The 26,983-nt window shown below is 35.5% G+C and overlaps 3 protein-coding genes across 3 annotated transcripts; 1 reads left to right on the forward strand and 2 right to left on the reverse strand.

Moving 5' to 3' along the window:
* Nucleotides 1-266: 266 nt before the first annotated feature.
* On the reverse strand, nucleotides 267-7,987 carry RECQL3 (DEAD/DEAH box RNA helicase family protein). The gene is made up of 19 exons (XM_078301543.1): nucleotides 7,696-7,987; nucleotides 7,320-7,427; nucleotides 7,180-7,187; nucleotides 6,997-7,080; nucleotides 6,199-6,339; nucleotides 6,070-6,104; nucleotides 5,817-5,900; nucleotides 5,614-5,702; nucleotides 5,284-5,436; nucleotides 5,069-5,165; nucleotides 4,532-4,535; nucleotides 4,309-4,458; nucleotides 4,110-4,202; nucleotides 3,619-3,684; nucleotides 3,093-3,223; nucleotides 1,447-1,538; nucleotides 1,223-1,350; nucleotides 1,001-1,110; nucleotides 267-872 (listed from the first exon to the last, which is right to left on the reverse strand). Exons 1-19 carry the CDS (start codon nucleotides 7,844-7,846, stop codon nucleotides 389-391), a joined length of 2,208 nt encoding a protein of 735 aa, XP_078157669.1. The 5' UTR covers nucleotides 7,847-7,987; the 3' UTR covers nucleotides 267-388.
* Nucleotides 7,988-11,200: 3,213 nt separating this feature from the next.
* On the forward strand, nucleotides 11,201-17,043 carry EMB1270 (Pentatricopeptide repeat (PPR) superfamily protein). Its single transcript, XM_078301544.1, has 6 exons — nucleotides 11,201-11,739; nucleotides 11,830-12,054; nucleotides 12,132-14,959; nucleotides 15,447-15,647; nucleotides 15,743-15,833; nucleotides 16,336-17,043. Exons 1-6 carry the CDS (start codon nucleotides 11,296-11,298, stop codon nucleotides 16,915-16,917), a joined length of 4,371 nt encoding a protein of 1,456 aa, XP_078157670.1. The 5' UTR covers nucleotides 11,201-11,295; the 3' UTR covers nucleotides 16,918-17,043.
* A 4,353-nt stretch (nucleotides 17,044-21,396) lies between these two features.
* Nucleotides 21,397-24,230, reverse strand: LOC144552828 (pollen receptor-like kinase 3). Its single transcript, XM_078300829.1, has 3 exons — nucleotides 22,737-24,230; nucleotides 22,177-22,654; nucleotides 21,397-21,702 (listed from the first exon to the last, which is right to left on the reverse strand). Exons 1-3 carry the CDS (start codon nucleotides 24,067-24,069, stop codon nucleotides 21,474-21,476), a joined length of 2,040 nt encoding a protein of 679 aa, XP_078156955.1. The 5' UTR covers nucleotides 24,070-24,230; the 3' UTR covers nucleotides 21,397-21,473.
* Between the last annotated feature and the right edge of the window lie 2,753 nt (nucleotides 24,231-26,983).

Genomic DNA, 26,983 nt, shown 5'->3' on the forward strand with positions numbered 1-26,983 from the left:
GAACAAGTAAACGGAGGTACGTGAGAGACAGAAAGGTCACCCAATACCCATAGACCTTAAGGCCCGTTCGGCAGATTACTATTCACTGTGGGAAAAAAAATTTTAATCAGAGTGAAGTTTTTATTTCCACGGTGAACAGTAAAATTTCAAAATTTTCAAAACCCATGTTCATTCCTATTCTCTACTGGACTGCCGAACGGGCCCTAACGTTGTTATCCAGGTCAAACTATATATCTGCACATCCTATAAAGAAATAACAGTTCCGATGATCAAAATGGTATCCAAAATTAAGCAAAAATAGCCGCAAAAAAAATCCATGATTGACAATTTTTCGGGTGCATAATAGAAAGGGAAATTCATTAACCACTGGAAGGGAGTGACCAGATTATCATAACTTAATTTTTTTATGATCAGTTTCCTTGGGCTCCTTTCCCAGCTCCAAAACCCTCTTTTCAGTACTTGCAGATCGGTGATTATGCAATTTTGAAGAGCTCTCTGTTTTCTCCTTCCCTTTTTGATTAACAAATTGCGAGAAGGATGGTATCGGAGGAAGAACTATCTTCTCGGTTTGCACCGAGGATTCAGCTCGAACAGTTTGCTGTTTTGTTTCATTACCCGTGACTTCAGGCAACATCTCTGTTGTATCACCACACAAAATTGGAACCGTATCAGCTGAAATGGAGACCTTTTCTTGGTGCACAGCAGCTTTACCAAACTTGGCTTGAAGACGGTCGTGAATTTGTTGGTACGTTGAAGAGAACAGCCACCTGACTGTAGCGGCTATCTGAGAGTTGTAAAACGTTTTGCCAACTTTCTCATATTTTTTAAAGCATTCCATTTCTAGGATTGAAGCAGATTGTTCCAAATCAAATCTACAATGCAACCATAGGTTGTAATAATGAAATTATTTTAAAGAATGACAATGAAGCAGAGTTCTTATTTCATACTCTAGAAGTGATAATAACAACTACAATTCCTACCAGAAAGGGCAGATGCTTACGGTAAATTCCCCAGGCGTTTCTTGGCCTCATCAAGGGCTGTCGATAACCTCTTCGTGCACGAATCTCTCAACATCTCAGATATAACCTTGTTTTCAGCAAGTCCTCCTGACTATTATTCAATATGGTTTAGTATTCACAACAAATAATATAAAAAAATTATCTAAGTGCATCAACCACAAGAGCCACAACTCCTACAAAGAGATTGGTTTAGTTTAGTTTACCTGCTTATTTTTGCCTGTATCTCGGAAATAGGCCTCTTCTGCACGCTGCAACACTTTTAATTTTTCATCAAACCCTGCTTTTGAAGAGATCTTTGGCATGTTTGCATCACTTGTAACCTCTCTTGCATCTGATAATTTTTCAAATTATTGAAAATATTAGTTGGTTTGTACTTCATAGTTATGAAAAGGCCCATCAGAAACTGTTCAATAAATTGTCAAATTACCATCAGAATCTGAAATTTCTTCGCCAGAGAAACTTGAATCATCTTCACGGTTCCAAAATTCAGTGTCCCTTCCTGAAGTGGCAGCAAATGAGCTTCAAAAAGGAGAATAATTAATAAGGACTTGAGTTAGATGTTTGAAATTTTGTATGTGAATACGGATACAGGTATCGTATTTGATAAAGCAATACGTATTTCTGAAAATTCTAGAACAATTATATTACTCCCCCCCATTCTATCCCCCCACCATCCCCCCACTCTATCTCTCTCCAAATTAGTTTTATCTCATTTCAATCTCGTTCATATTTCTCACGATATATGAGAAATTTTGCGAATCTAAAACCACGAACGTTTTCTACGTAATTTTTTCTTTCAAATGAGATCCATGATGACATACTTTCGGACAAGTCGTTACAAAAATATTTATCCCTCATCGTGCAAGTATTTATACCTATACAGACATATGAAAGTATTACTATCAATTATTATAAGTATTTATACTGATATATGAAAGTATTAATATCAAGTATTATAAGTATTTATACTGACATATGAAAGTATTAATATCATGTATTATAAGTATTTATACTTACATATGAAAGTATTAATATCAAGTATTATAAGTATTATATGCAAAAAAATACTTTCAAGTATAGATATAAATACTTGCACAATGAGAGATAAATACTTCTGTAACAACTTGCTCGGAAGTATGTCATCATGGATCTCATTTGAAAGAGAAAATTATGTAGAAAGCGTTCGTGGTTTTAGATTCGCAAAATTTCTCATAGATTGTGAGAAATATGGACGAGATTGAAATGAGATTAGAAAACCCACCTCTAAAAACGTGCATGGTCCCCCATGTGATTTGAGATTCCCCCCACCTTCCATGAAAAAAACTTGCATGGTCCCCTAAATACTTTCGTGCTTAGAGATAAATACTTTCGTTCTTAGAGATAAATACTTCTGTACGTAAGTATTAATACCTTATTAAAAAAAAATGACAGCTGGAGTTTTTTGGCATTTTGTGCGGGGTTAATTGCGGGGTGGGAGGTGGGGGGTTAATTATCAGCCTCCAAAATTCTACAATAAGTTGTCTTTTAGATATTTAAATTTTTATAATATTATGCATAAAAGTTGTACTCTTATTTTGAAAAATCTAACAATTTTTCTCTTTTTAACAGACGAATACACAAGTTAAAAAATATATATGGATGCCTAAATTTTATTTTGTGAAAATATATACATTAAAATGCAAAATTAAAAGATCTATTTAAAGTACAGTTAAGTTAGTAAAACTTTCAAGATCGCATGCAAGGATATGCAAGGATACATGTATTGAAAAATGGGATATGCCTCTGATAGGTATTCTACGAGTAGCACTAGTACCGATATTGGATACATATCTGATAGGGATGCAATTCACGTAACACATGCAAAAACCAAAAACCGCTCACAATGCACATTTCTTTTCTTATATTTTGTTAACTAAAGGTTTAATTGCTTAGATAGGGTTTGTTGAGGCTCTAATCTTTCAACTGGACAAAAAGTAAAATTACACTGAAGAAATATAAGATAAGTTGCAATGGATGCTTTGACTGGACCTTCAAACTTAAAACAAAGAAAGGTGACCTTAAATAAGTTTGCACCTCGTAATAAAGACAGGTTGAGGTCCTTTGTTGCTGTTGTTGGGTATGCGTTGAAGTTCCTCCAAGCGTGTTGATACTATATTAGGATGCTTGCATGCATCACATGTTTTTTGACACAAAGATGTAGAGACCTAAATATAAAATCATAATTCAGGTCATGGGACATGCACAAAAAAAATGTTTGCTAAAATTATTTCTTCACCTAAAAAGCATACTATACTATATATACTATACTATCACTTCCAAGCGTGTTGTCCTTTTATATAGTTTTATGTGTGTTTAGTTGCTATAAACATTGTAGCATTACTCCAGGGGATAATAATCAAAACCAGGAATTTGATTTCTATTATCTAGCTTCTCTTTGGTTCACGCTAAAAGAAAACATCCCAAGTCCTGTGTTAGGCCTTTAAAAAGGTTGCAAATAATAGCTGGATAGAAAAACATGTAATTTGTAAAAAATATGAACAAACATCATCTCTTTTAAGGAAATGAACAAAAGAAGATTGAAAAAGGTAAATGTCAGTACATGTTCTCCAAAGCTTTCAAGGATTTTCTTCCGACGGCAGCCAGAACCTTCACAATACTCCACGATCTGTACGCATTGAGTGCAAAGTCAAAAATCATCAAATCTAACCATATTTATTATCTCATTGTGCCGTGACTACCATCTTTGGTTTGGTAATAAGCAAATTGAAATTCAAGTCCAAATACAAGGGAATGACCTATCCTAAATTTTCTTTTATAGTAGTTCCAATTAAATTGGGATTTCCAACTCTCTCTCTCTTTTGAAAATAACTTGACAGTGGCCTCTCTCTCTCTCAGAATGTGTTGAATCAAACTAGTCCCATTTAAAGCTAGAAATGGTCTATTCCAAAGGAAAGTCTGAATCACAAATTCTATTCCATCAAAATGATGAATCCTACTCTGTGGGAACAAAGCCCATATCCAAAAATTATTCAATTATTCGCATCTAACTTACCAAACAAACACAAGAGAGAAGAGTGAGAAGCCAAGTACCTGATTCAAGTCATTTAAGACCTTTTCCACAAGTCCTTGGGACTCGATTTGAGAGTTTGTCTTTTTATTGCCGGAATTTCTGATAATATATTCCTGTCGAGCCAAGCACCAATTATTGAGCAATAGAATTATCTGAGTTTATACATAGAAACATAAATAGCTCTCTTTATAATATATATATATTTTTTCATGAGTTTACCATTTTTCTCCTGTCATCTTTGCCATAGTACAGCACACTTTTCGACGGCATCTGGTCACGACCGGCTCTTCCAGATTCTTGGTAGAACGATTCCATCGATTTTGGCATGTTATAGTGGCACACTATACGCACATCTTTTCTATCTATACCCTGAAAGCGTTGATACAATGTATTATGCACAGAACAATATACTTGAATTTTTTTTATGGGTTGAAATGCTTACCATTCTGCTCAAATAGCAAGAGATGAGTCGTCATTTCCATTCACCAAATGTAGTCGAGGAAAGACAGAAGTTCAATACATGAGCATGAACTTAAAGTGCAAGTTAAACTAAAGAGTTAGGCTATTAAAAAGACGTTTGTATTTTGGCTGAAATACAAATGGTTTAAATCTTTCTGTTTCATGTTGAAGAATGGTCGATCCTAGCCTTTCAATATGATCTACATATTAAAATCTTGTAAAATATCAAATTTTACTATTCTTACAATTTCTTTTCCTATATTTTCAGATTTTCGAATAGTAAAATTTGATATCCAATGGGTCCATCTTTCAAAAACCCAAAAATAATTGTAAGAAGATTCTAAAAGTAATAAATTTGATATCCTATAAGATTAAGCTATAAGGATCACATTAAACGACCTGAATTGAAAGTTCAGACATGAAAAAAAACAAAATTTGGACATATATATTTCGGCCGAAATACAAACATTTTTTACAATAGCCGAACTCTAACATAAATATTTGATGACTTAGAAATTACCCAAATGCCACTGTTGCAACAACAACTTGAATTTTGCAAGAAAGCCAATCCTCAAGTACAGTAGTGCGCATTTTACTATTTAGTCCGGCATGGTACGCTACAAATGGTTAACACAAAAAGGATAAAAAATACAGATGAAAAATGAAGTATCTGAATAATGTGAATCCAATAGAAATCAAGATTTAGATTTCTTAGTCTGAAGAGTATACACGCACCAGCAGAAGAAATACCCTGCTTTGACAAAAAGGAGGTTAAGTCATCACAAGTTGATCTTTCGAGACAATAAACAATTGAGCATACGTCGCCACTAAATTTGAGGAGATTTGCAATGTCAGAGTATGTGTCTTCAAGGAGATCCTTGTAACGAACTACATTTAAAAATTTCCCATACTATTAATCATTCAAGTATAAAGTACAATGTAGTTGCTATGGTTTGCAATATAACAGGAAATAATGCAAATAACTAAGAGTTGTTGCAATACAAGTAAGCATTACTTTTGTAGAGTGATGAAAGGATATGAAAATTTTAAACTTCACGGCTATACCTTCATAAAATATATTAGGTCGGTTGAATGATGATTTGAGAAGGACTGGGTTGTGAAGGCAAAGCGATTTAATCACATCATTTTGTACTCTGCATAATATATGACAAAAAGACAGGAGAAAAATGAAGCCATAAAAAAGTAGTGCTAATGAAAGGAACAACTGTGGCCAAACGTACAGACAAGAAAAACTAAATTCGACTTACTTGGGAACAGCAGTAGCTGTAAGAGCTAACATAGGGACACCTGGCAGTTGCTTCCTCAAAGATGATAATTTCCTATAGCTCGGCCTGTATTATTTATATATAAAGAAAAAAGAAAAATTATCTTGACAGGAACCAGTATAGGTTGAGAAACCTCAATATATGCTGGGACATAGTTCACTATTTGAAATGGTGATGTCTGCTTAAAATAACAAACTGAATAAAAGCAAAAGCAAAAGTAAGTTCCAATGAGTACCTGAAATCATGGCCCCAAGTTGAAACACAGTGAGCCTAAGATGCAAGTATAATGGTAAATTAAGCAACAAATGGCCTAGGAACAACATAACGCAAAAAATAAATATGGTAAAAAAATCCAAAGTCTAACCTCGTCAATGGCAACTAGACTTATAAGGCCTCTGCTGTGAAGCTTTGTCAGTTTTCCAGCAAAACCAGAAGTTGCAACCAGCTCAGGAGTAACATATAACAACTTTACTGATGGCTTACCGGAGTTTATATCTTCGTGTATCTAAGAAAGGAAAAGATAACATCCAATCAGAGTAGTTTGAACTTTGTGCTTTAACCCCTGTCAGGTTCAGACCTATTAAGTTCCGGGTGTAGGCAGTTGCCTCCTCATGGATTTTGAAAAATAAAATAATTTAGCCCATTTATTTTTGGGCTATTGCCTGTTGGAGCCTGATACTTCTTCAAACCAACTCATTTTTTTTTTTTGCAGCCCAACAATTACTGGTAAACCCTAATTTTTTGCCTATCCCTGACCAAATTCTTGGGTCTGCCCCTGAGTCCCCTATGAAATATCAAGACATCACTTATTACCCTGAAAGAGAGGAATTAGCATGTGCACCATTATGACATGGCAAATATCATGTTCATCTCATGAATGAAAATCATCAAATGCCATAGCTCCTTTCTGCATTTACTTGATGCCCTAAACAATCCACCTTCCTTCCTAATCTCTACTTATATGAGGAAGACGAGCAGTATAATTTGGGAATTTTTAATAATTAGGAACAAACAGGTAAATCGTATGTTCCCCGTTAAGTAAGGTACATTAGCCATATTTCATTTGCAAGGCTGGCAGTTATATATTGGTGGTCAGTACTTCTGTTGGAGAATAAATGAAATTACAACAAAACCCTTGCAATAGCTGCATGACATTATTTACCTTATCTTTTATTCCTGCTGTCTGTGTTGAGGAAAGAAACTCAGCCCGAATTCCTTTGGCTTTCAAGGCAGAAACTTGATTTTCCTATGCATTTGCAAGCAAACCTGAATAAGATTATATAGCCTGTGCGATTTGAGAAATTAAATTAAAAAGGAAAATAAATGAAGTTTAACAAAAGCTGACCATTAATGCTGGAGCGAAGAATTTAAATCACAAAAACCAAAGGTCGCCACTTGTCAGAAAACAACAACGTAATCATCATAAAAGTTCTTTCCAAGAACTGTAAAAGAAAATTAATGCAACAATTAATTATAGTTTATGACCTATCAATGGAGAGATGACAAGTACAATCCCTGGCTTTGCAAGGGCTGGGATCTGATAGCACATAGATTTGCCTCCACCAGTTGGCATCAGACAAAAGCAATCTCTTCCTGCAAACAAGCTCTAGAAGTAGTTTGTTACACAAGCTTAGCTTAAAAATTACAAATACCTTAGTTGGTCAATAATTTTATAACTATCGGTTGTGACAAGTATACCAATCCTTCTATTTGATCATTACATTCCCAGGTATGGCCCAAAATGTCATATCAGAGACAAAAGAATCCTAATACAGAAAAACTAAGACCTAATTTTGACAGCTGAAAAATTAGGGACTAGAAATGCTCATTGTAACTTGTAATCATAGTAGTAGTAATGGACCTGATAAAACAGCTCTAATGGCCTCCAGCTGCTTCCCACGAAATTCAGAATACCCGAAATATTTTTCCAATAGTTTTTCCAGTTCCTCCTTTTCAAACCCTTTCTTTCCGTGGCTTGACGCATCTTTAACCGGTACTAGTGGTTTCTTCATCGAAAGCTATCACACCAAGAAATTCAAAGTCACATTTGTGAAAATGTTATCCAGATTTCTTCACATCAGTTCAACCATCAAATGGTCAAATTGTGCTCCATATTGGAAAAGATTTAGGAAATAATGGTCGTCCGGGGATCAGCAAGTGTTAATACATTAGAGATCACAAAGAAAAATGAATTCACATAAAAAAGGAAGTGAGCTTACCTGAGAACAAAGCAAAGAATGAAAAATGGAGAGGGAGAGACTGGGGCGGGAACGACGAGCGGAGCGGCGACAAAAAAGAATCTGTATCACCAGAGGGGAACCGCATCTGCTGAAATTCCAAAGAGAATTACAGGACCCTGTAATCCCCAATATCCACCGTTTATTAGAATTGGATGGTTGAGATTAAAAAAAAAGGAAATAGACTAATTTATAGTAGGAAAATGCTAAATATACTACGCGTAGCACAGAAGACTTTTGTGCCACGGTTCAATATTTGAGTTTTTAAAATTGTAACGGTCGATCTGAACCGTTCAATATGATCTTCATATAAATATGTACTTGCAAATCAAATTTTACATTTTTTTAGATAGATAGAAAATCACTCGATCTGAAAAAATAGTAAAATAGTAAAAAAAAATTCTAAAAAATATAAAATTTGGTTTGCAAGTACATATTCATATGGAGATCATGTTGAACGGTTCGGATCGACCGTTAAGATTTTGAAAACTCAAATATTGAGCCGTTGCACAAATGCCCTCTATGCTACGCATAGCACCGTAGCCAACTCCTTTATAGTACTCCTTTCTTTCTCTCTGCACTGCTCCTCTATTGCCTGTATTTCAATTGTGTGCTCCTGTCTTTCCTGCTCCGTATTCAATGGGTACGGTACGGGTCTGATGCAGACATTTTCATACCCATACTCATTAAAATTGACTTTACCCATACCCATTGAAAATTGACTCTACCCTACCCTACCCTTACCCGTTAATATTATAGGGTAACGAAATGGTACCGAGTGAATAACGGATAATACTATTATAATAATTAGTTTTATTATATTTTACAAATTAAACATCAAAAACTCATTTATTTCACACATATGTAATTATATTTCTAATAAAAAATAAAAGTAAATGTGCAATTAATTCCAACTAAATTGTTTTTTATAAAGGAAGAAAATATATTTAGGTGGATTGGAAATTGAATTGAATATATATTTAGATTTTATAATTACCTTATAGGGTAACGGGTACGAAATAGTCATTACCCATACCCTTGCCCATTTGGTTAATTAAAAAAAATTCTTATCCATACCCATACCCAATAAGCTAACGAAATAAAAACCTTATCCATACCCGCCTTATAGAATACGATACTGGTTGGGTAAACTGCTAAAAAGGTACCATTGACACCCCTACACCCCAAGTACTGAGGTGCAAGTGGTGAATTTGGACCGTTAATTTCACTTGGCACGAATCTCAAAGCAGACCCCCCCTACAGCCTCAACAGCTACCGGATTGAGTTTGGCCTGGATGAAATTAATCTGGACTGCCCATTTTTATTAATTGCACCTCAGGTACCGGAAGGGACACGGACTCGACAAAAAGAGTGTGATCGGAACACAATAGTTATTGGAGTTCAATTGATTTCAATTTAATTCAATAGTATTCAATACAAATGATTTCCAATTAAATTTTATTGATAGAATAAAAATAGCAAAGAATTGAATTTATTTTTTATTTTTAATTGGAAAGTTTATATGATAGTAAGAATAATTTCACTTTATAGATGAAAATGACACTTTTATCTTTATTTTTATTTAATTTTTAAAAAAATTATTTATATACATGATTAAAATTTGTGTGCCAGTTTTGTCCACTTAATTAATCTATGTACCGGTCACAAAAAATGAGGAATTCTCATTGCATATCTCGGTAGATAGGATTATACACCAGATCTGAGACATACAATTTCCTCTCAAGACAGTTAAGCACTGCCTAGATACAAATCTGATCATTTGTCCTTATTCTATCTACTAATACTCAAATCACTTCTTTTCTAAATTTGTTGACATGGATCAATTCACCACCTAAAGTTTGCTTATGGAAGATATGCATCGGACCATCAATTGCACAGCTTTTGCATTGCATTGATAGATACGGATCCGCATCCTCCCAGGTACCTGATTCAACACAATTGAAACGGACGGCTCAGATTTACTCTCAGCCGGTCGGAATTCAGGATGACAGAGAGGGCATGATTATTTGTGCTTTGAGATGCGTGTTTCAGACCGTCCGATTCAATTCTACTCAGTCAGGATTATTTTTGGTCGAAAAGGCATGTAGGCATGCATTATAAACAATACAAATAGGTTTATATTCCAAGAGAGGCTGATGTAGGGATTGCAGCAAACATGTGTAATTGCAACCTGGTCTGTACCAGTATCATACCAGTCCGTATTCTATGTAAGTAAAAACCAAAAAATCAATGCCAAACTTAAATAAATAAAAATAGAGGAGGGTTCAAATGCCTTCATTTTTTGTGCTTCTATCATATCTCTATTTTTAAAAACTTAAATAACTCAAAGTTTAAAACTTAAACGTCAAAATAAAACCGTTAGATGTGATCTATGTTATTTTCTCTATGTGCTCATAAAAAATTATCACATTTTGATTTTGCTTTTATGTGAATAAAAAATCAACGTCTAGAAATTATCTACATTAGTATACATTTTTACAAGCTCAAGATGACAATCAAAATAAAATTGAAATGTCATAATTTTTTACATGTGCATAAATAAAATGATGTAGTTCATATCCAATAGTTTTATTTTGAATTTAAAAATTTAAAATTTTGAGTTATTAAAGTTTTTAAAAATAGAGGCATTTGAACCCACGAATAATGCCTAACCAAAAGTACTCAAGTAAGCAATATGCATTATCCAACATCCATACATAAAATACCAATAAATAAATCCACTAACCCATTCATTATTCAACCGCTAATTGGACCCACAGTACAAGTAAATACATCAACTAACCCATTTTTATCCCAACCGTTTACCAAGATTTGTACGATATGAAGGCTTCAGGTGAATCTAAAAACAAAAGCAAAAACAGTAGAAGCACATCGTAGAATACAAAAAAAGGCGCCATCGTTTGTAGTTCGTTGTCATTTACACGGCCCAATATTTGAGCCGAAGTAAAGGATTTAACAGAACAGTTATGGCTTCATACAGCGCTGTTTAATTCTATAGTCTGTGCGCTTCATGAAGCTAAAACTGCTCTGTTAAAATATTTACCCGATAACTCTGTCAACCCGCTGAGAAAATATCAGGCGAAGCTCCCTGTCCTCTGATGAGTGATGAGAGCGAAATATCTCTTCAGCATGGTTTCAAAATTCTAAGTCCCTTCAGCACCTCATGACCTCATGCTCCATCTGATACATTCTCCCGCTATCTCATGCCTCTGTTAGGCCTCACCACTCCATTCCCTTTCCCTCCACCTTCGCGCCTTCCCAATCTCCGTCCCACCACCACCCCTTCCACCCCGGCTGAGTTCCACTACCCCCAAGCGGACCCCTCCATTCGCTGGCCTGACCTCCACCTCCACTTCCCTCATCTCCCGGAACCCCACCAATCACTCACTAATCCAAACCCCACCTCCTCCCCAATTCCTGCTCCTCTTAAGGAAACCTCAAGCGAAGAAGAAACCCAACTGCCCGATCATTTCGAGTCGCTTGAATCCAAGTCACACCGCACTCATGTCAAGAAGCTCTCTAAGCTCGCACTCAAGCGGGCCCGGGACTGGCGGGAGCGGGTTCGGCTCCTCTCTGATCGGATTCTCTCCCTCCCTGATTCAGCGCATGTGGCGGATGTACTTGCCCATGGAGAACTCTCCCTTCAGGTATATACACCTTCTTCAATGGCATAGAACTAGCATTGTTTATTCAAACACACACACACGAACACTTATATTGATGAATAATTGTTGTAGGTAACCCCAACAGACCTATCATTTGTTGTGAGGCAAGTAGGTCAAACCAACTGGCGCCGAGCTCTAGAGGCCTACGAGTGGTTAACTCTTCACCGGCGACATGCACCTGGGCCTCGTCTCCTCTCTGCCATCCTTGGTGTTCTTGGCCGTGCGAGGCAGGATTCCCTGGCTGAGGAGGTCTTCCTTAGATGCTGCTCTGATGCCGACTCTGAGCCAGCAGTTCAGGTCTTGTCTGTTCTACAGCCCAAGTAATATAGTATGAGTTTAACTAATGATATTGTACTAAATTTGAACTTTAATAGGTTTTCAATGCAATGATGGGGGTTTATGCCCGAAATGGTCGGTTCACTGAAGTCCGCAAACTTCTTGACTCCATGCGGGATCGTGGACTTGAGCCCGACCTTGTCAGCTTTAACACCCTTATAAATGCAAGGGCTAAAGCCAGCAGCTTAGGTCCTGGCTTAGCCCTTGAGCTTCTAAATCAGGTTCGCCAATCAGGTTTGAGGCCTGACAGAATTACATACAATACCCTAATAAGTGCATGCACTCACAATTCCAATTTGGAAGATGCTATGAAGGTGTTCGATGAAATGCTCAAGTCAGAATGTCATCCCGATCTCTGGACCTACAATGCCATGATCTCGGTCTATGGCCGGTGTAGCATGGCACAGGAAGCTGAGAGGCTCTTTCATGAGTTGGGTGTGAATGGTTTCAAACCAGATGCAGTAACATACAATGCTCTTCTATCTGCCTTTGCCAAAGTTGGTGATGCGGTGAAGGTAGAAAAAGTATGTAATGAGATGGTACAAGCTGGGTTTAAGAAAGACGAGATAACTTATAACACTATTATCAACATGTATGGGAGAAAGGGTCATCTTGATACAGCCCTTCATATGTATAATGATATGAAACTTGACGGCTGTGATCCTGATGTGGTCACATACACTGTCTTGATCGATTTATTGGGGAAAGCAGATCGGGTTTCCGAAGCAAGCGAGGTAATGAGCCGCATGGTCGAAGCCGGGTTAAAGCCAAATGTTAAGACATTTAATGCATTAATTTGCGGTTATGCAAAGGCCGGGATGAAGAGAGAGGCTGAAAGAGCTTTTGACCGCATGGTTCGATCTGGCATCAAACCAGACTGTATGGTATATTCGGTCATGTTAGATGTGCTATTAAGGTCTGATGGTGAACTAAAAAAGGTAATGGAGTTGTACAGGTCAATGGTCAAAGCTGGTTTTAATCCCGATGAGTACCTTTATCAAGCAATGCTTAAATCTTTGATGAAGGGAAATGAGGTGGACAATATAAAGGAGGTGATTAGAGATATGGAAATGGTTTCTTTTATAAATGTGCAATCAATTTGTTCTATACTGGTCAAGGCGGGTTGCTTCTTTGAAGGAGCTGAGATGCTAAAAAGGGCAGTTTGTCAAGGTTACAAACCTAATCATGAGATATTATCTTCAGTGTTAAATGCATATGAATCACCGGGTAGGTCTGATGATGGCCTAGCTTTGCTAGATTTCGTTCGGGAGCATGACCCGAGTTCCCTTTCTCTAATAACAGAATCTTTTGTCTTGATGTTGTGCAAAAATAAGCAAATTGAGGTAGCTATAGAAGAGTATAACAAGATGAAGTTATCAGGTTATGGGTCTTTTACCAAAAACTCTATTTTGCATGAATGCTTGATCTCATGTTGTGACGAGGCTGGACTCTTACCTGACGCCTCTCAGTTTTACTCTGACATGAGTTTTCTTGGTATCCATCCTTCGCAAGAGACGTACCGAATTCTAATCAACATTTATTGCAAGTTGAATTATCCTGAAACTGCCGAGCATTTAATGCAACAAGCCATGCTTAATGACCTTTTGGTTTATATAAACATAATAGAGACCTATGGAAAGTTGAAACTCTGGGAAAAGGCTGAAGCTTTTGTGGAGAAATTGAGGCACCAGGAGGCATCTCTTGACAGGAGGGTCTGGAATTGTTTAATAAAAGCATATGCTGAGAGTGGTAGGTACGAAAAGGCACGAGCTGTATTTAATCAAATGATGAAGCACGGGCCATACCCATCTGTCGACTCTATCAACGGCCTTATTAGCGCACTAATCGTTGATAACAGACTTGACGAGACATATGTTGTCATACAGGAATTGCAAGATATGAATTTTAAGATTAGCAAGAGCACCATTATCCTAATGCTCGATGCATTTGCTAGAGAGAAGAATATATTTGAAGTTAAAAAGATATACAGTGGTATGAAAGCAGCTGGCTATTTACCAAATATGCATTTATATAGAAGTATGATTGCGTTGTTCACCCATGGGAAACTGGTTAGAGATGTAGAGTTAATGGTGGAAGAAATGGAGAGAGCTGGGTTTAAACCTGACATTTTTATATTCAACTCGCTGCTTAAAATGTACACTAAAATAGGGGCATATAAAAATACTTCGGAAGTGTACCAAAGAATCCTGAAAGCAGGCTTGAGACCTGATGAGGATACATACAATACTTTAATAGTTATGTACAGTAGAGATGGGAGGCCTGAAGAAGGTTTGACCCTTCTGAGTGAAATGAGAAAACTAGGGTTAGAGCCGAAATTAGACTCTTACAAGAGCTTACTAGCAGTGTGTGTAAAGACTCAACTTTTGGAACAAGCTGAGGAGCTTTTCAGGGATATAAGGTCAAAGAGGTATAAACGAGATCGGCATTTTTACCACCTAATGCTCAAAATTTATAGAAACTCAGGTAACCATACAAAAGCTGAAAATTTACTTAAATTAATGAAAGAAGATGGTGTGGAGCCGACTATAGCCACTATGCACATGCTAATGCTTTCATATGGGACTGCTAATCAGCCTAAAGAGGTAGAAAATATTTTGAATAATTTGAGAAGTTCAGGTATGGTGGTCACCACCTTGCCATATATCACTGTTATTGATGCCTATTTGAAGAATGAAGAGTATGGTAATGCAATTGAGAAATTGTTGGAGTTAAAGAAAGATGGAATTGAAGTCGACCATAGGATATGGACTTGTTTTATCAGAGCTGCAAGTTTTTGTGAGAAGAGAGAGGATGCCTTTCTCCTTCTTGGTGCATTAAGAGACCATGGATTTGATCTCCCTATCAGGTTGATTTTGTTTTGGTTTCTCATTTTTTTTATTTTTGCAAATAAGATAGTCACAAATTCTGCATCTAATAAGAGGACAATTTAACATATAACCTTGCAAACTACTGAATTCTCTTGCATATCTATACAAACAATTGGAGAAAACATATACAACTCTATAGAAAATATGATATCCTTTGTGTGTCTTGTTACTTTATTCATGTTAAAACATGCCAGAAATACACTGCCACACTTAATTTTCTCTGAATAGGAGGGGAGTACTGTCGCTATATCTTAAAGATGTTATCAGAAGAAAATATGCATGTTTTCACCACAGTTTGTATTGGTGCAGATGCTCTGCAGGGGCATGCATGAAGATGTACCTTAGAAAGGAAAAAACTTGGTTCACTTGTTGATTCCTTGTTGTTGCCGATTGTTTGGTACATACACTGTACTTACACCTGGTACTGCAATCGTTTGAATTGGTATTAATATTATTATTTTGTAGGCTGTTGACAGATAAAAGTGGATCCCTCGTGTCAGAGGTGCAGAGTATATTGGATGAACTCGGGCCAAAAGAAGATAATGCTGCATTTAATTTTGTAAACGCAATAGAAGATCTTTTGTGGGCATTTGAGCAAAGGGCCACTGCTTCCTGGATCTTCCAACTAGCTATCAAAACAAATATATACAGGAGCAATGTTTTTCGGTAGGTACTTAACTTCATCATCTTCTTTTGTTATTGCTACTTTTACAGAGGTATTTTGTTGCAATAAAAAAAAAATTGAACTTGTTATATTTTAGGGTTGCGGAGAGAGATTGGGGAGCTGATTTTCGCAAGATGTCTGGTGGAGCTGCACTTGTTGGTCTTACGCTATGGCTTGATCAAATGCAGGTAAGGACTTGAAACTCTTTTGGAACATTTGTGAAAATACACACTATTCCTCAGTATATGCTGATTTCCTGTGATTTAGGTATTGCAAGCACTTGCAACTAACAGTAACTGTACCCGAGTGTTTACAAGAGAAAGACTAATTCATTAATTTTGTTCTGGGAAAATAAAGATTTTTTTTTTTCCCTTTAAATTGCCATTGTTTGCCCTTCTCTCTTTTCCCTGATCCTAACCCTAACAATAAGCACTTGTTAAGTTATAAAAATAATTGGCACAGGGTTTTTACAAATGCAATACAAATGGCTTGTTTGACCAAAACAAATTCTAGAGGTCAATAGATTACTTTGTAAGATTATTAATTGTCCATTTATCATTCCTTGTTCTTTTCAAAGTACAATTCCATGGTTACTTCTTGCAAATAACTATTCGTGCTGCTGTTTTTGTTGGATTATTAAAACTTACATTTCTTATTGAAGTCTGATCCAACAACTGTGTAACTTTACAGGATGCATCACTACAAGGATGCCCTGAATCCCCAAAATCAGTTGTACTGATAACTGGTGCAGCTGAGTACAACCAGGTATCACTAATCAAAACCCTCAAAGCATACCTTTTGGAAATGGGCTCTCCGTTTCGATTATGCAAAACCCGTACTGGTATCTTAGTCGCTAAGGCACACTCCCTCAAAATGTGGGTCAAAGACTCCTCTTTCTGCATGGACCTTGAGCTAAAAGACAGTTCTACCCTTCCAAATACAAATTCAATGAGGCTGACAGATGGGTACTTCATGAGAGCTGGTTTGATACCAGCATTTGAGGAGATAGAAGAGAGGCTAGGGGAAATTAGGCCAAAGAAGTTTGCCAGGCTGGCACTGTTGTCAGAGGAGAGCAGGGGTAAGGTTATAACAAAGGATATAGAGGGAAGGAGAGAGAAAATGGAGAAAATGGAGAAAATGAAGGAAAATGGCAGTGTTGGTGTGAGAAGGAGAAGGCTGAATCGGTTGCGTAAGGCTAAGTATATGAGACGGGCTAAGTATGTGAGACGGCACCATAAGGTGAAATTGAATCAAAATAGTTGTGAGTTGTAAGTTGTAAGTTGTAAGTTGTAACCCGTCCACTGTAGCATGTATATGAGAAAATTGTTTCCTATTAGCAATTGACAAAAGGAAAACAAGGGAACACAGATTTCTTGTATAAACACCCCCTCCCTCTTCGTGACTACCTCGCTATCTAATAATAATACTACAACAACAACAAGTCTTAATTCCAAAAAAGTTGGATAGACTAGAAATGAAACCCAACCGGTTTGAGGGTTTCATTTCCATAAAAGTTTTTTTTTTTTTTTTATTTATTTACGTTGGCTCGCCACGCTTTATGATAACCCTCCTTTTTTTCTGATTTGAAACAAGCTGCGTATAAACTACAAGAGCAGAATTTGGACATTTTTTGAAAGAGTGACTGAAACAAATAATGGTCGTATCACACTTCTGATCATATTTGATGAAATATGCCCATAACCTAGGCATGCTTCTGTATCTAAATGATGCATTTTGTTTCCATGTTCCGATAACTTCGGTTGATCAAAAGTCTCTCCTTTCTATTTTGGTTCTTTTGAGGTAGGTTTATTGTTCTATATTCACTTCGAATTTTTTATGATACTAAATATTTCGAGTTAGAGATAAAAAAGGCATAATTTCTTTTATGCAAGGCCTCCCTGGCGCAGCATTGGTATGAATTTGGTCAGGGTCGAATTCAGAATTTTTGTTAAGGGAGGAAAAAAAAAATAACAAATCAGATTTAAATAATTAATCGGACTTAAATTTATTATCTAATTAGATACTCAATAAAAAAATAATGCTTTGACTTGTAATTTTTGATTCTTTAACTTATAATTCTAATTATCAATCATAATTTAAGAAAATTATTTTGATTTTAACACTAAATTTAACCTGAATTACAAATCAAATATTCAGATGGAAGCAAAAAAATTTTAGAGGAAGACAAAGTCAATCAATATCAACAAATCATCACTAAAACTCAAAATTCAAGGGGGCGGCTACCCCTCCTATATAGTGCTGGGCCCGCTCCTGAATTTGATACAATTTATTATTATTATTTGCCATACCTGGACATTTAAGAATCAACTGAGAACTATGTTATCGAAGTTAATCAATTGATAATTGAATAAAATCAATTTGTAGTAACTCAATTTTCGCCAGAATATATTGGTAGACAACTAGGGGCCGACTAGTGTTTTGCAAACGGGCCGGGCCAGGCGGTCCGGGCAAAACCCGGGCACGGGCACGGGTGGGCATGGGCATGTGCGACATGGGTACACGGGTACAACGGGCCGGATAGCACGATTTTTTTTTTTTCAAAAACTCTGCCCTGCTCGTTTCAAACCCGTGCCCATCTCGGGTTTGGGGGCAGGGTGGTCCGGTTTGGGTTCACGGGTAGACCGTTTTTTTTTTATTTTTTTATTTAAAATCTTTGTAAACTAATAAATTATAAATCAAAATTCATTTAAACTAAAATTCATTTGACATGGTTGCATATTTGAACTCAATATTTTTTGTTATAATAAAATATAAATCAAAATTACGAATTATTTTAAAATAATGTTGCTTAAATCAATTACTTATACATAACACCTAATAGATGTACATAAACACATATGAAAAAATTTCAGAAAAAATAGTTTTTTTTTACATCTTATATAGTCAAATAATACTTATACATATCATTTTTATAAACTTTCATTATTATATGCCCCTTCAAATTTATAAAATATTTTTGGACCATTCATTTTCATGAGGGAAATCAATGGTCGATCTGCAATAAAATCTTTCCAAATCTATTTTAAAATGATCAAGGAAGAACATTGAACATAACCAACATAAAAGTTCGAAAGTTTTATTATGTATGGACTTCGATCCAACATGAACTGTTTATGACCATACGATACTTCAATTTACAATAAACTAGATGGATAGGTAAATAAAAATAAAATTGATCAAACTTGGATACAAGACAGTAAATGTAGTGCCTTTTAATTTAAATGGTTCCAATTGACCAACAGATGATATATTCTCGTGCTTCTTCATTAACTCACCAAACAAGAGTTTATGTTTCATGTTCATGTATAGAAGATATGAGTAATGTAAGCAACATACATATAATACTATTTAATTTAATGTGTCAAAATCATTTAATTAAGCAATAAATACGTTATAATATTAATTATTGCATAAATTTAATTAATATATGTATAATATAATATATGTATATGTATATATTATATGTAGATATAATATAATTACATATAATTATATATAATTTAGTTTTTTTTTTACAATTATACATAATTCTACATAATTATACAAAAAGCTAAATTACTCTGTATGCAAACTAAAAAATTATACAATTAATAATTACACTACAAAAATCTAAATTACACTAAATAAAATATCGATCATTGCACGTCTACCATTGAACGTCTACCGTTGAACAAAAACTTAAACTGAATTTTTGAGGCACTAAACGACATTTTTTTTTGAAATTCTGATGCTTCGAAAGTTGAACTTTGAAAATTCATAACTAACTGTAGAAAAATTCAAATAAATTAAAATTTGTGTCAATTATGTGTATTTTTGAATGCTCTACATGCTGGTGTAATCACTTTTACAGTTTGGTCCCTATATCAGTCCAGACTTGCTGATTTACCAGTAGAGATCAAATTTGATATACATATACATATATTATACATATTGAACCTTCTAATTATTTATATATACATATTTAGCCTTCTAATTATTTATATTATATATACATATATTATATAGAGTTGGGCCAAAATGAGCCATGGCTCATAGCGCATTGGTGAGCTATGGCTCATTTTAGCCATTTTGAAAATTCAAAAAACTGATCCGAACCGTTCATCTTGTTCTCCATATTGAAATGTGTTTGGAGACCAAATTTTATATTTTTTGGAATTTATTTACTATTTATTAAGTATTTTTGAAAGTTGCTGATCCGATGGTCCAGAAAATTTTACTGTTTTTACTGTTCACAGCAAAATAACAATTTTAAAAAATGCTTAATAAATAGTAAAAAAATTCCAAAAAATATAAAATTTGGTCTCCAAGCACATTTCAATATGGAGATCACATCTAACGGTTCGGATCGATCGTTTGGAATTTTAAAATAAAAATACGGCGTGGAGTACAAACGATTGGTGAGCCATGGCTCACCCAATTCAACCTCATATTATATATACATATTTAACCTTCTTAAAATATTTTTCTATGTCACCTCAAAAAAAAAAAATTCTATGTTTTTCTTTAAAATTCATAATATCATATTTAACCTTCTAATTAAATCATCTTTGTTGAATATTTTTTTAAAATATATCAAACGCATCAGGAACTCAGATTAGTCAAGTTTAAACTAAAATGACAATTTTTATTAATAAATTAATTAGACACTAAATTATATTTTTTTATTTTAACTCCATGCTGGCATCAAGAAAAATGATGTTAAACTTCATATAATTATACACCAATTATAATAACTTTTATGTATGAAATAAATATAAAGCTTGAAGTTTAGCTTAAGATTTGAAGGAAAATATTTATTTGTAATCATACATGAAGATTTCCCTAGATATACATATATATACACATGTGCTCACAAGATCAGTCACAAGAAATCTGAAAAAAAAATTGAATTCGGGGGGAAAAAATTTGAATAGTGTACATAGGTACGCGGACTAGTCCGAGTGGGCATGGGTGTAGTTCGGTCCGAGTTCCCATGGGTTTGGTCCCTAAATTCCGTGACCGGCTCGTTTCAAACCCGTACGCGTGTACCTGTGCATACCCGGGGCACGGGCATGGGCGGACTGGACCGGGTTTGACCCGCCCAGGTTTTAGCAAACCACTAGGGCCGACAGTGGAATTTTGGAATTTGCATTTTGCATAGAACACTTGCATAATTAATTACTTGAAAAGGAATGAACCAAAAATAACCTAACTTTGTTCTGTTAATTTGATCTTCTTCCTTTTTGTCTTATGCTATAATGGATTCCTTCGACTACAACTACAATCCTATAATGACAAAAGAAATTTCATATATGGTACACTATATTCTAATCTAAAAGTTATAATTACAATATCTCTCTGTATGAGAGTAAATATTGTTGTGCGCACATGTGATCTATAGTCTCATTTGGGTTTCAAATAATTACAATGTCTTAATTAGCCTAAACGATGTCATGCATATACTTCTACATTCCTAATATTTGTCATGATTCCCTCTTGATTAGCTTCTCTCTCAATTACAAGGCAATCGGATCACCAAATAGTGCTCAACCATCCACATACATAACCCCCAAAATCTAAAAAATAAAAATATAAAAGACTAAATACACATCTTCATAAGAGTAAAAATAAAATGAACATAATAGGGAAAAAAAAAGACCCTACATTCAAGAAAGAAAGAAAAGAGAGAGGGGGGGGGGGGGGGGGGGGGGGGGGGCAATAGAATAAACTTTTCAATGCAAGGGCCTTCTAGCCTGGTGCCGATCCAACCTTCGACTCATGAAATGGAAAATAACTTAGTGTCATCACTGCGCCCACCTGACTGCTGATCACCAATTGCCGCCTAACCTTTGCGTTGATCGATCCCCAGCGCCATCTCGCACATATGCTGCATGCGAGTTCGCTGCTGGTTCGCTGTTATTGCCATTACCAGCACCTTTATTCTTATCGTTCCTCTCCACATCCGCCACTACCGCCTCTATTCTCGAGGCTACTTCATTCATGTCAAACCTCTTTTCTACATCTGGCTCAACACAATCCGCCGCAATGTGCAACAACCTATAATGTAATTAGTTATAAAGAGATATCATTGTCGAGTGCCATACTAAACTGACAAGCAATGTTGTACGTACTTGGTGTTTAAATTTTTATTTTTTTGTGTTTTATGTCTTATGTTGCTTTATTTTCATCTATTTTTGTCTACTTGAGTTGTCTAGTCAATTCTTTATTATTATCTGCATGTTCTCTTTGATCAACTTATTTTTTTTCCTTTTTTTCTTCTTCTAAGTTTGAAATAGTTCCATAATCAATTTTCAATGGGAGTTTCTTTTGCATAATAGTGTCCCTAAGACATACATGGCATATGTCAGCTAATTTTGATGAATACTGGGTTTATATCCAACTTGACGAAAAATGTGATTAATAATAAATTGGCTGGAATTATAATTACAAGTGGTGATAGCAAGCGCTTCAGAAATTTAAATGTTGTCCCTGGATCTGAAGGTAAATTTATACTAACATTTTGTTAATTACCTCTTCATATCAGGCAGGGATGACTTGGATTTCTCTAGAATACTTGGATCGAAAAACTCAGCCTCCCGTGCTTCGCCGATAGCGTTATTCGCCCATATAATAAGGTCAGTACCGCCTTTACCATGTTGTAGGTATTGAGAGGGAAACTTTCCGCTGAGAAGCTCAAGTAACACAATTCCAAAGCAATACACGTCAGATTTTTTGCTAACAGGTCGGCTAAAGATCACACACTCAGGCGACTGAAATGCGAGCATGGTTTGTTGTGCAACCGAAGGAGAAATGAGAGGACAAAAGCCGAAGTCTACAATTAGCGGTTGGAAATCTGGTGCAAGAAGGATGTTACCAGATTTTAGGTTGCCATGCGGGAGTTCGAGGGAGGAGAGACTGGTATGGAGATAAACCATGCCACGCGCAATGCCACGGGCTATAAATGCCCGTGTCTGCCAGTCCAGTGCTGCATGATCCATTCCCCTGTCACCTAAAAAATATTTTATCAAATGTAGCATGAAGTCTAAACATCAAATTCAATTAATTTTATTTTGTTAGCTAGCAATTCTCACCATGAAGAACATAAAGTAAGCTTCCTTTAGGTATGAACTCGGAAACGAGCAACTTCTCATTTTTTTGAAAATTGTATGCAAGCAATGGTAAAATATTTGGATGGCGCAACCCCCCAAGCTGCCGCATCTCCATATCAAACACTTCCTTGGCGACACGGTTCATATCCTTCACTCGTTTCACCGTCACCACCACGCCATTTTCCAATGCGGCCTTGTACACCGACCCGATTCCACCACTCCCTAACACTTCTGCCGCAGCCTTCATCAAATCCAACATACCAAAAACCCCTTTGTTCTGATTAATGATTACTAAATCACCAGTGGCAAGGCCTCCAGTATTACTATTATCCACCTCCTTTGACACGGAATGTACTGATGAAGCCGACCGCCTACTCCATAGTGGGATACTGAAGCTGTTTCTCCTAGAGGTTGATTCATTCTTTGAGTTACTAGGCACTTTATCGTTTTCCAAATCTCTCTCGACACCTAGGGTATCAGATGATCTGACACGGTTCCTTTGGAAAGTCTGTGCTATAGCCACAAACAGGCCCATTGCTACCATAATGGCGATGCATATAGAGATGATGTCCTTAGTAGAAGTAGGTGTTATCTGAGGCCTCTGGCATGGCTTATCGTCCGACTGTGTTGAGCAAAGATAGTGGTTTTCTCCAAAAGAGCTCAAGTCAAATTTCCGGAAGCCTTCAGGGATGGTACCCTCGAGATCATTATGCGATACATTGAATGAAGATAGAGAAGGAGGTGGGGTGATGGATGGTAAAGTGCCATCAAATTTGTTTCTCTCCATGTGTAATTCGATAAGGTTTGTTGCATTGCCAAGGGATGAAGGAATCGAGCCGGAAATGAGATTTCCATCGAGCCATAGCTTTTTGAGGTGAACTAAATGAATGAAAAAATTATCAGGCAATGTGCCACTGAATTGATTATCGGAAAGATAGATCGACTTTAGCGCTGTCAAGCGTTCAAAGGCTGGGAGCGGTCCGGTGAATAAGTTGTTTTCAAAAGAGATTGAGCGGAGCCCGTTGAATTGCAAGAGTGAATCGACATCGATTTGGCCACCTAAACCCAAACCGGACAAGCGCAAACCAATCAAAGTTCCATCCAAGCAAACAACACCATGCCAGGTGCTAGTTTTATGACATGGAGAGGTCGCTTCGGACCATGTAGAGAGTCCCGAAGTATTAGCAAAAGATGATTTTAAGTGAATGAGAGCTTCCGCATCTGACATGGGTGTTCCATTGGGCCACGTAGCAGAGAAGGCTAATGGGACGGCGAAGGATAGGAAGAGAAGCAAGAAAACAATGGTAGCGGCCATCAATGGCGAGGGGAGGCCGCACTCTTTGCGTGACGTCCTTGTTGAGTTTTTTTTTTTTTTTCTTTTTTTGATATGTTTTGTTTTTCTTGTTTGAAAATTTGGTGGCGGAGAGAAGGGGTTAGTCTAAGAATAGCAATGCAAAGAATTCCGGGAGACCGGGGTTGCATGTAACGACCACATGGTGTCTGACATGAATTATCTTGCCCAAAACTGAAATTATAGAGAAGAATATATATATATATATGACCAAGTATTTATTATTATTTTTATCAACGGCAATCTTGTGTAAGAATATTATGTGGCCCAAAATAAAATATTAATGGACTGGTTTAAATGGGCTGATTATGAAGCGTGATTAAATAGACTCAATTAAGAAAGCATAGCGTTTTGACTTAATTAGGAGTGCACTATTAATTGGACGGGTGCATATCTGTGTGTGCTTGGCAAGATACAATGCATCTCATAAAAGGCTTGATTAAAGGGTGCCTAATTAAAAGGTGCGTTGATATATTGATTACAGATACATACATGCGCTATCTGATTAAAATGGCTTAATTAAAGGTGGTGCACTATTAAAGGTTCATGCATAATAGCATCCTTTGACTCATGCGCAAGTCAACAGATTGATTTAATTGGTGCGTTGATTAAAGGGCGCTATTATCCAATCTTTTGATTAAAAGGTGCTTAATTAAATATGCATAATAACAGATAATAAAAGGTGCGCTGTTAAAAGGAGCATTGATTAATATATGCTTAATAAAAGGGTGCATCTTAATATTCATATCTTACGGCTGTCTATTATTATCCACAAAATTAAAAGGCTGTGCTATCCATTCTTTGCCATATTCATCTCTCCTATAAATATTGCTTTAATGACAGATTATTACGTATGCATATTCTAATAGTAAGGTTGATTCTCTCTTCATCATTATTTCATAAAGAATAAGTTGTCATTGCTTAGAAAGAGAAAGATGAGAGAAATTGCTTTGCAGTTTTTCTGATGGTTTGCGAAGAACGATTCAAGTGTTGTTCTAAAGATTATTATAGACAAAGGTATGTAATCCATTTGATTGATTCACACGTGGAGACTTTGATTTCTAAGATCTTTGATTTGCTTTTGATGATTTTTAATTTCGCTATCGAAACTTTAAAGATGATTAGTTGTACTTATGATAATGATTGTGTGTAAGTAGTTGAGCACGATAACGTCTACTTACATCTTGTTCACCTGATCTAACCTCCGCAAAATCTCAAAATTTATATATCGTTTGTGTTTTGAAAATAAAATAGGAATCTCACATTATCCAGATAATTAAAGATTATATTTATCAATTATCAGATACCGACTTCCCCCGTTTATGGAGAAGTACACAACAATATATATATTTTAGTAAAAATTAGAGTTCAAGTCATCCAACAACCTAATATTTATAAATAATTCTCATTCGGATTTCGAATCTGCAACTTCCCATATGAATATCATTGTTGTTACTGTTAGATCAAAAGTTGATCATTAAACTTGGTAAAAGAGTATCTGTGGAACAACTTTGAAATTCTATAACGGCATATATGTTATGAATTGAGAAGAATAAAGAAGACAATAGACAGGTATATAAATAATGTATAAATGAGAAATGTGACTAACGGACATCTAATAAAAAAGAAACATTTAATTCAAATATATTTAATGGATGTGGAGATAAATTCAAGAGGATTTTTCTAACGGACTTCCATTATAGAACTTATTCATTATAATATTACGATTTATAATATCCCTAAATTCTGAACTCTAGAGGCGCACCAGTTGTGTGGAAGACATGCATCTATGCAATTTGAATAAATAATTTCTCGAAATTAACATAACATGGTTACAAAATTTTCCTTTTTTTTCATGGTAAGAACCTAGCGGAAAAAAAGAAAAAACGATGATGCTCTCTTTTCTTCAGTCATTTATTTTATTTTGTTATTTTAGTTGTTAGATATTGAGATTTAGATATTAATGTTCGGATGTTGATGTTGATAGAGTTCGATGTGAATGACGTTCTGGATGTAGAACGATAAATGTAATTTATATTTAGTTAATAAAAATTATGCTTGATAGTCACTGCTAAGGTTTAAAAAAAAAAGAACATTCAAAATAATCAGGGAAATTAGAAAATTAAGAACCTTTTAGTTTCTCTTAAATGGCGAGAGCAATTAAAAGCCGGGCAGCGGAGATGTGGTTACAATGGGCCTATGTTGGGCCGGTAAAGGACAATTTGTGAGTACTACAAAATTAAAACACTTCTTGCAAATCTGATTTTTTTTTTTTTTTTTTTTCAAGAAGAAACGAGAATCCAAACAGCTCTTGTGAATGCAAGTTCATATGTTATTTATATATAGCATTTTTTTTTTCAATCTGGATAAAGATATCGTATTAAAAGTTTTTATCTAAAACTGGACCTAAACTGTTTAATCGGTGTCAAAATTTGCATAAATAATTTAGATTTATGAATCCATTTAAATTTATTAAGTTCATGTGTTTTATTCACACGAATCTTGATGCAAATTGAACAGTATGGATCTGGCTTTAAATAAAATTGACAAAACTCAATTCCTTAATTTTGTTACTCTCTTGTTTAGTGTTATTCCGAGAAGAAAGAATGATGAGGCTATGTTACTGTGTATAGGACATATTAGTTCGTATTATAGATTAATATTTTTATTTTTAGAATTCAAATATTTAATATGAACCATTCAATCTTATTTTCATATGAAACTGTGCATCACATTTTACATTTTTTAGATAGATAAAAAAATATTTTTTTTATAAGAAATGTATAGATTTAGTTTATTAACTTTTATTTAATGTCCATAAAAAAATCTCCTATCCGAGTTTCAAGTCGACCTTCTACACAGAGAGTGTTGACTTTTA

The sequence above is a fragment of the Carex rostrata genome, chromosome 4, assembly GCF_964058835.1.
Source record: "Carex rostrata chromosome 4, lpCarRost1.2, whole genome shotgun sequence".
Classification (NCBI taxonomy): domain Eukaryota; kingdom Viridiplantae; phylum Streptophyta; class Magnoliopsida; order Poales; family Cyperaceae; genus Carex; species Carex rostrata.

Bases quoted from the DNA above. Each gene is read 5' to 3' on its own strand.
- RECQL3 (XM_078301543.1), bottom strand. From the start codon at position 7,846: ATGAAGAAACCACTAGTACCGGTTAAAGATGCGTCAAGCCACGGAAAG. The intron at 5,703-5,816 runs GTAAGTCGAATT...TATATTATGCAG, and splicing joins ACAGCTACTGCTGTTCCCAA to AGTACAAAATGATGTGATTA. The intron at 3,224-3,618 runs GTACTGACATTT...TTTTATATTTAG, and splicing joins TTGAAAGCTTTGGAGAACAT to GTCTCTACATCTTTGTGTCA.
- EMB1270 (XM_078301544.1), top strand. From the start codon at position 11,296: ATGCCTCTGTTAGGCCTCACCACTCCATTCCCTTTCCCTCCACCTTCG. The intron at 11,740-11,829 runs GTATATACACCT...TAATTGTTGTAG, and splicing joins ATGGAGAACTCTCCCTTCAG to GTAACCCCAACAGACCTATC. The intron at 15,648-15,742 runs GTAGGTACTTAA...GTTATATTTTAG, and splicing joins TACAGGAGCAATGTTTTTCG to GGTTGCGGAGAGAGATTGGG.
- LOC144552828 (XM_078300829.1), bottom strand. From the start codon at position 24,069: ATGGCCGCTACCATTGTTTTCTTGCTTCTCTTCCTATCCTTCGCCGTC. The intron at 22,655-22,736 runs GTGAGAATTGCT...AATATTTTTTAG, and splicing joins CTTACTTTATGTTCTTCATG to GTGACAGGGGAATGGATCAT. The intron at 21,703-22,176 runs GTAATTAACAAA...ATTACATTATAG, and splicing joins TCCCTGCCTGATATGAAGAG to GTTGTTGCACATTGCGGCGG.